We start from the raw sequence: 8,680 nt of genomic DNA on the forward strand, positions 1-8,680 counted from the left end.
GCCGAGAAGGACGCGTGGCGGCGGAAGGGCTATGCCCCGGTGCTGTACATGCAGTCCCACTGCGATGTCCCCTCAGACAGGGACCGCTACGTGCGGGAGCTCATGAAATACATCCAGGTAGGTGGGGGGCGCGGGGAAGCGGTGGCAGGGTGTTGCCGTAGGAGCTGGGACTGCCTGGCTGCCCCCCTCCAGCTCCTCTTTTTAATGGGGTTTGTTTGTCCTTGTTTTTAGCCAAGCCGCGAGTCATAACGGGATGCATGCCGACTGCAAGCTGGACAGAAAAAATAGTTGTATTCCTTCCCAAAGCGTGGTCTAGACTACACCGCATGCCAGTAGGTAGGCCTGGTGGTAGCTGTTAGCTGTGGCGTTGGCCAGACTCGGGGTCTGTCGCAGGTTGGGCTGAGCCTGGTCTTGGAGACAAGTGCTAGAAGTTGCTGAAACCTCTGGATCTTAAAGTTAGTGTACAGAAAAGCTGTCCGTTTACGAGCCTTGCTCCCATTTGAAAGCATAAGCGTGCAGTAAAAAGACAGGTTGCTGTGTTTTGAGAATCTGCTCCTTATCTGTGTTGCGGTAGGACCGTGTTATTTCTGTGGTGGTTTGTACTGCTGTGGCACAGCTGATGGAGAGTAGCTCCAAAAGCTGAAATAATGTAGTTTATTTCAAAGCAGAAAAAAAGTTTAGTGCTCTTCTTTGTAAAAATTCTGAAGGATAGTAGATTAGAAAAAAAAAAGCATGTGTTTTTAGTCTTTATCTGAAACGTCTTTTTCATAGTGATTTCTGCTGTTTCCAATGTTAGTGATTCATTTACTGTGCAAGTTCATCATATACTCAGTACTGAAGCAGAGACAAAATAATTTTAATAATATGACTGTATATTGTCAAAGTATGAAGCAGATTCCGCTCAGGTGTATTGTCTTTCATTTTTAGACAGTATTCTTTTAGCTCCCAGCGTCAATTTTTTTCAGTCTAACAAATAGAAAATATTTGCCAGCCTGCTGGGATTAGCAGGAACTGTGTTTAATAACTGTTTGGAAAAGGACCGAGTCTCTGTTAAGTAGAAAGATGACTTTTAAAGTGAGTTGAATGCCCTTCCTTACCTCTCGGTTTCTGATTTATACAGTAGTAAATACATTTCTAGGTGACATCTTCCTTTCTGCACGCTCCCCCCACCCCTCAATCTGTAGCATAGTTTATGCTGCTTTTGAAACTGAGTACTCGGGTTCCTGTAAAGCTGTTAAAATTGGGGCTGTAGGAATAGTCATAAGGGAGAGAACTTGGACTGAAGGGGAAGCTAAACTAAGGTAGCTAGGAACTGATTACAAGAACTATGAGCTCTGAAAACAAGTTCTATGCAAACAAATCACTTTGTAAAGATGCTGGTTGTTCTTTTAGGTTGACTCCTATGGGAAATGCCTGCATAACCGTGAGCTTCCCAGTGAGCGACTGAGAGACACTTCTACAGCCACTACAGAAGATTCTGAATTTATGACTTTTATCGCCAGGTACAAGTTTCATCTGGCCTTGGAGAATGCCATATGTGACGACTACATGACAGAGAAGCTGTGGCGTCCAATGCACTTGGGTGCTGTCCCAGTATACCGAGGCTCCCCAGCTGTGCGGGACTGGATGCCAAACAACCTCTCCATCATTCTTATAGATGACTTTGATAGCCCCCAAGAGCTGGCAAAGTATCTTGATTTCCTGGACAAGAATGGAGAGGAATACATGAAATATCTAGAGTATAAAAACCTTGGTGGAATCAAAAACCAGTTCTTGCTAGAGAACTTGGAGAGGCGAGAGTGGGGTGTGAACGACATGACTCTGCCCAATTACCTGAATGGCTTTGAGTGCTTCATCTGTGACAGGGAGAACACCCGAGTCAAAGAGGAGCAGGAACACAAAAAGTCCCATGGGAAGATTCCAGCTCCTAGACCTCGCATAGCTCAATTCAAGCACATGGGATGTCCTATGCCAACTCCTGGGTTTGGAAGTGTCGAAGACCTCTCTGGAGGAGACAGGTAATGTACCAATACTATGCTTTTTGAAGGGAAAAAAGCTTCAAATAATAGTAGCTTGAACTTTTCATAATGCTTTGTAATTAAAGGATCTCTTAATACATCTCCAGTTACACTTTATATTATATCTCGTGGGTGGTATGGTAGTTCTGCTAATATTGTGTAACACTGAGGCTGAAAAAGAGGCTTGGACGGTGGTATTGGTTAGTGGTTGAATGAGGAGCATGAAACAGCCATAATATTGTTAAAATGCTCTGTGACCTTGGGCAATGTGGTTCTCCTTTGTCTGTCCTAGCCTCTTTGTTTGTTTGTTTCGAGGAGGGGTGTTTTTTAGTACAGTAATGGTAAAGCACTTGGTAGTAAAAGAAGCTCTATAACTTGTTACAAAGCACTGCGTTCAGAATGGCGTTGCCACTGTTACAGTGCAGACCCGGTTCACTCACGTTGACTTTAGAGCAGAAGTTAGGTTCACCCAAAATGCTTTACAAGAATTCTTGTTGTTTTGTGTGACAGCATTCTGGCTTGTGTTAAAGGACACCATCCCATTTGTTTAGGAGAGGGACCATGCAGGACAGAGAATAGGTTGAGTTGTTTCTTGTCCCCTTTGTGCACAGGGATTGCTAGTGTTGCTGGAATCTCCCAGGCCTGAGGCCCAGTGTTAGCCATCTCTAGTGGGAGCTGCCCTGAAGTCTGTCAGCAGGGAACTAACCGCACCAACCCTCAGGCAACCACTTTTGACAAGCAGAATAGAGTTTTGTTGGCATGGTCTGCTTAGTCCTTAGCATTTATACATGCATTGGTACAAAACAAGTTAGCGCTTGTGTTCCCAAACATTGATTTTTTCCGTTCACGGTGTTAGGAGTTGCAGTTCCTGGAAGGAAGGGTTCTCGCAGTTCATAAATCATGTGTGCACTTTTTGTAGTGCATAACGTGTTTGAATCCCCCAGGCTTGTAATTTTTCTTTGCATTACGTGTAATGATTTCTTTCTTTTTTAGGCAATTGCTCAAATGCATGCAATTCACTTTCTATAACAAACAGCCATCATAAAGACAAATCCTTGGCCATAGCAGATCTTGTCACCAAACATTTCAGTGTTCTGATGTTAGTCCCACTGTAGTATTAAATTAATGACTTTCTGAAAATACTGGGAAGATCTTATGCACTGTCCAGAAGGAAGTTGTCAATATATTCTATCCCAGTTCATATCAGTTTACAGCTTTGTTAGTAGTTTCCTAGATTAAGGAATTGAATTCTTAGGAGTATTAAAGTGTTAGAAGAAACAGTATGTTGAAAATGTAGAATCCATCATTTCAAGTACTGAAACCCAGAACTAAGTTCCATGTGGATATAAGGCTCTAAGAGAGTTTTATTAAGTTATCCATCCACAAAAAAGTATGAAGTATTTTGCAAGTGTGGGGAACCACTTCTTCCTATCTGTGGATGCTTTCAAAAACAGCCAACTGAAATTAAAAAAAAAGGAGAATAAGCCTGACGTCATTCAGGTTCTTTAGGAAATGCCTGTTTCACAAAACTTTCAATGTTCGTCATTAAAAAGCATTTTTCACAGTACAATTGATTCTCATATTGACTAATTGAAAATTTAGGCTTGTAAGTAAAAGGGGCCCATAATCCTTTGTTTTCTGTTGGTTGGTTGATTTATTTGAGCTTTTCTCAGTCTCAGTAGCAAAACATGCTTTTCCCTTGTAGCATGCTGTGCAGCATCCTACTCTGGAAGAGTATTCTCTACTTTTTCATTGATTTTCTTTTGCTTGAGCAGCAGATGGCAGTAGAGAAGTATCTTTGAAGGCACAGCATAAAGTGCCCATGCCCCTTAGGTGCGAGCTGAGTTACTCCATCGTTCTGTGCAGTGGTCATCAGCAAGGAGTTTTGAACCCTTGGTCCATAATCCAAGTTACAGTTGCATCCCACGGAAGTTTCCATGTCTCATTGAACCATAGCGTGTTATTCTCCCCGTGTTTATAAACATGAGATGTGTCTGGAAAAATTGTACCAGGGAAGCTTTTGCATTGTCTGCTATGTCCTTTAGAAAGATATGTATCTATACCTTCCAAGGCATGATCAAGGGGATGTCTGGTGAAATACAGTGGGTTCTATCTCATAAGCATCTGAGCTTTCACCATTTTTATCTCAAAAATGGAACATGATTACTTAGAATTGTATATGATGTGACAGTAGCACAAAATTGCCACCAAAGCATTAGCTAAACATGCTCATATTTTGTCAGTTTGATGGTAATAGTACATCAACAATATGATCAATTTAGATGACTGTCTAGTGAGCCAGTCAATTGTGTATTTTGTTACTTTAGAAAACATTGTGGAAAAATGATGCATGCCTAGTGGGGTTACAAGTGATAGAATATGTGTAACATACAAGCTCTGACTATAAACATACACTGTGATTTTGGGGTTCTGGAGGCTTTTGGAGCTCAGAGAACAACAAAGGCAATTGGAGTTTATATATTTTTAGAGCAAGTGCCCAATTACAACATAGTTACCCTGCGCATCTGCATGTTCTGTAACCCTTATTCCCAGATGTAATTTGTTTTTAGGGTTGATGAATGTGCTGAATTAACAGAACTGTTGCACCAAAATCTCTCTTTATGTAGGTGCATGTAGTTGGAGCACATTATTATACCTTCACCTTGCTGTCCTTTAGCTCTTAAGTGTGGAGACGTGGTTCCTAAATCCTTATGCTCGCAGCCTCGCTTGTGTCTGGACCTCTGGGCTTGACACTAGTGAGTTGCAGTGCTAGTGATGAGTGCAGTATCTGTTTAGTAGGAACCGGCATCTCCAGTTATTCTTGGACTCTCACCTTTGCGAAGAGAAATGTTTGGTTTGTTTCGTTGATAAGGATTCGTTTTCCAAAAGTGTTTGAGAGAATAACTATAAGAAGACTAAGTGACAATACCTTTCCAGTTACCTACACAGTTTGCATTGGTGGTAGCATGAGAAAACAGAAGCCAGTGCGCCTTTGATAAATGCATATTTTGAAACCATTGTGGTTTTGCTAGTTCCATTTTATATCGGAGTCACAGTTTATTTATGACAAGAGGAAAACCAGCTTGAAAGTGTATCAAATTTGCCACCTGTACATTGTAAGGTGTCTCTTGTGATAGAATTCAATAATCAGCCAGGATTAAAGATAGATCCGTATTTCATGGTAATAACGTTTCAGGTGTATGTACTTGGTAGTTTCAGATATTTGTACAGTCCTGTTCATCCTGGGGTACCAATTTTTTACAAGTTACAGAATCAAAGTGAAATTATTTTCTTAAAAACCAGTAATAGCAATGTAAAAAGAAAAATATCAAAGTGTTCTTATTTAGTATTTTTGACAAAAGTCTCCACTTGGATACTGGAATTCCTTTCAGTGTTGTTTCCATACAGTTCAGCTGGAAAACATTTTCGTTTTTCTGTTACCTACTGCCACTTAGTCTTTTGTCTAGTACTTAATGCATATATACTCATTTTCCTAAAGTGTGCACTTATTCAGTGCTATAAAAAACAAGTAACTCATCTTGGCAGTCCTTGAACAAAGGTTAATTAATTTAGCTGGTAAGCAGCATGATCTCACAGTACATTCAAGTGCTGCATTTTACAAAGGAACCTTTTGGCAGACTTTTTTTTTTTTTTTAATGCCAAAGTAGCCTCTGTCTATGATCCTTCACATTGTAATCTATGTTAAAAGGTTTATATTGATGTCTCTGTTCGTGAACACTGTAGAAATGTCCTATCATAGATGATGCTGTTGATCACAGAAAATCAATTCCCATGGCATATGAGGTGTATGCTGCTCCACAAAGAAAGCGACTATGATGTGTTGTACATTTATTTCGGTCTTCCTCGACTAGTGGGTGAGAGCTGCATCTGGGCAGTGCAGCTGTGCTTGCTTTAATATATGGTGTATAGAGTGAACGCAGAAGGCAGTGTACTTATTTCTGTGATTAAGAGGGAGAAAAAGCAAAAAGCTCTGTGTATAAGTTAACAAATATCGGGTAACTCATATGGACAGATTAAAAAGAGCATCGTGTTTGGTCCTTCTGTCCAAAATCTGTGATGCGCCTACATGGCTGGGTAGCAGATATAATGGAGAAGAGATAAATAAATTATTGCCGTACCTTGATATACCGCAAATGAGAGAAGTAGTCCACATGATCATGAATGGGAAGGGAATTGCTGAAAGCTGCAGTGATGTAGTGTGTGCTATGAAAAGTTTGAGAATGTGTGCATTGAAAAAAAGAAAGTGTATACTTGACTACATAGTCTGGAGATAAAGAATAGAGTCAGGGTTGAGCGATATACTGATTTTTTTGTCTCTGCCATGTATAACCTGAGTTTGTAATGAGTACTGTCATTTTCTAATTGTTAAATGGTTTATCTGGAAAAAAAAAATAAATTTGATTATTATGCTGTTATACACATGCTGGACATGGAAAGCTACTCTGTGCTAGATTTTGCTATAAGTTTTAGAAGTTTTTATTCTCTGCACTTAATTTAGTCTTTTTGGTTAACACTACAGTCACATGCTGATATTTCTAGAATGTGGTAAAGCTAATGCTGAACTTACATTTTCTGTAGAGAATTTTCATAGCAAGTTTCTTTAAATGACTTGGAATGCAATGGCATGGTAATAACATACTTTGTTTTGACCATCCCTGAGCCTGTTTTCCCGTTGGGTGAAAGAAAAAAAAAAATGGTTTCAGTGCTATTACAGCTGCAGACTCGTTTGTTTTTTTAATGGTTTATGGTGGTGTCTCTTTTTTGTTTCAGTTGGAAAGAGATGTGGCTGCAGGATTATTGGCAAAGCCTTGATCAGGGTGAGGCCCTCACTGCTATGATTCATCGCAATGAGTCGCATCAGGGAAGATTTTGGGACTATATGCATGAGATTTTTCTCAAGAGAACGAGGCAACACTGACCCATCTTTGTAAGAACTTGATTTGAAAATTGGATTGAAAGTTGAAACTGCAAATTCTTACCTCGCTCCAAATGTTTGCCTTGGAATAGAAGAAAGCTCTCGCAGAGACTATTTTTTTCTGGTGTATGAAGTGAGTAAGTTTCAGTGGTGGAGATCTTAGCAACTGCTTTGATTTCAATTTCAGGTCTGTGGTGTGAAGCTGCTCCTGACTTGCAGGTGTCAACATGTGGGGCAAAAGAGGAATTTACTCTCCTTTTGCATTTGGTATAGTTTCCTTGTGGCTTACATGACTTCAGACAAACACTTCTTCAGACTCTTGCTCAAATGCCCTAAGTTATTTCAGGGATTTTTTTAATCTCCCAAATACTAATCGTTTTTTATAAGTATTTTATCAGTCACTTACTCTCCTCATTAAGGTGTACTTTTAACTGCTATTAACAAATAACTTTTCCAGTGAAGGAGTTTCAAAAGAAATGTCTGTGGAGAGCAATTGTGCCTTATGAAATTGCAGCAATAAAGTCTCTTCTCCCCAAGTAAACATGCCTCAAATACTCCTACTTTTCAAGGTAACTGAATAGCTATGGGCTATAGGCAGATCACTTACTCTCTGCCAAATCTTCCTCTTTTGCTAACTTTCCAGGTGGTACCTACAATGGTATGACAGACTAAATTATTTAATTCACAACTTTGAACAAAGTATTTCACACCAGAAAGTGTATTACCTGGTATTGTGCAGAACTAGAGTAAAATTAGTATGCTTTGGTTCTTTGAAGTTTCCATCAAATCTGAAATCCCAGCTATAATCTTGATTTCTTTAATGCCAGCAATTCAGAGGCCTTTGATTTGTTCTTTTTGAGTATCTGCAGCTTTCTGCAAAGATAAATACATTTTAACAATGGTGCCTTTCCAGTGGTCTCTGCAGTTTGGATACAAACCTTGCAGTCTTTCTATGCTGAAGTGGATGATCAGAATCAGGTGCACTGAAGTGGTTTTGTATCTCTACCAAATCTTAACACAGCACGATCCTGGTCTGTGACTGGAGTTCATAAAACTAAGTGATGACATGTGGATAGATCTTCATTGTTGCATAGCCTATATCTCTTACAGATATAAATGAAGTCCACTGTTCCCTGCCGTGTTGTGCACCTTTCTGAAATAATTGATCTTGCGTTGAAGGGAGACTAATTCACTTAGTGTGAGGGGTTTAAAAGCACAGGTAAATATGGCCACATTGCAGTGATGTCTTTAATGGTATAATGGGATTTTATTTCTGCATTTCTCCTCCCTGTTCAGAAGTAACTACTGACTAAATAGCCAGAGTTTATCCATGCCTAAGACAGAATGTTGGCAATGAAAGTCTAGACTCTCCGGGGTAATTTCATTTTGTAAGGCAGTTCATGCATTTCTATGGGAAGTCTGAAGCCTGTTAGTGAAAGTTAGGAACAGGAGTAAATCTACATTCTGTCCCTAATTAAGTCACTATCTATTGCTTAGCTGTGGATGGATGGCTTAATATCTTTTTTTTTTCCTCAAATTCCCATTCATAATGTTATAGATACGATATTACAGGTATAATATTAGTATAGGTAGTGATACGCATTTTAATGTTTGCCTCTCAGGTGATATACAATATTGCAGTGTTAAAATCAGGGCACCTTGACAGAGGAGACTTCAGACCCATAACTGTCACTGTATTCTTGTAAATGTAGGAAACGCATACATT

The 8,680-nt window shown here is 39.7% G+C and overlaps 1 protein-coding gene across 1 annotated transcript in view; it reads left to right on the forward strand.

Annotated features, from left to right (window-relative positions):
- FUT11 (fucosyltransferase 11 (alpha (1,3) fucosyltransferase)) overlaps nucleotides 1-7,050 on the forward strand; it is a 10,594-nt gene extending 3,544 nt beyond the window's left edge. Inside the window, exons 2-4 of the mRNA XM_009888838.1 lie at nucleotides 7-117; nucleotides 1,393-2,018; nucleotides 6,810-7,050. Coding sequence (XP_009887140.1) covers nucleotides 7-117; nucleotides 1,393-2,018; nucleotides 6,810-6,957 — 885 coding nt within the window. The 3' untranslated portion in view covers nucleotides 6,958-7,050. The remainder of the gene's footprint in view (nucleotides 1-6; nucleotides 118-1,392; nucleotides 2,019-6,809) is intronic.
- The last annotated feature ends 1,630 nt before the right edge of the window (nucleotides 7,051-8,680 follow it).

This window comes from Charadrius vociferus, unplaced genomic scaffold (genome assembly GCF_000708025.1).
Source record: "Charadrius vociferus isolate BGI_N301 unplaced genomic scaffold, ASM70802v2 scaffold436, whole genome shotgun sequence".
Taxonomy (NCBI): Eukaryota; Metazoa; Chordata; class Aves; order Charadriiformes; family Charadriidae; genus Charadrius; species Charadrius vociferus.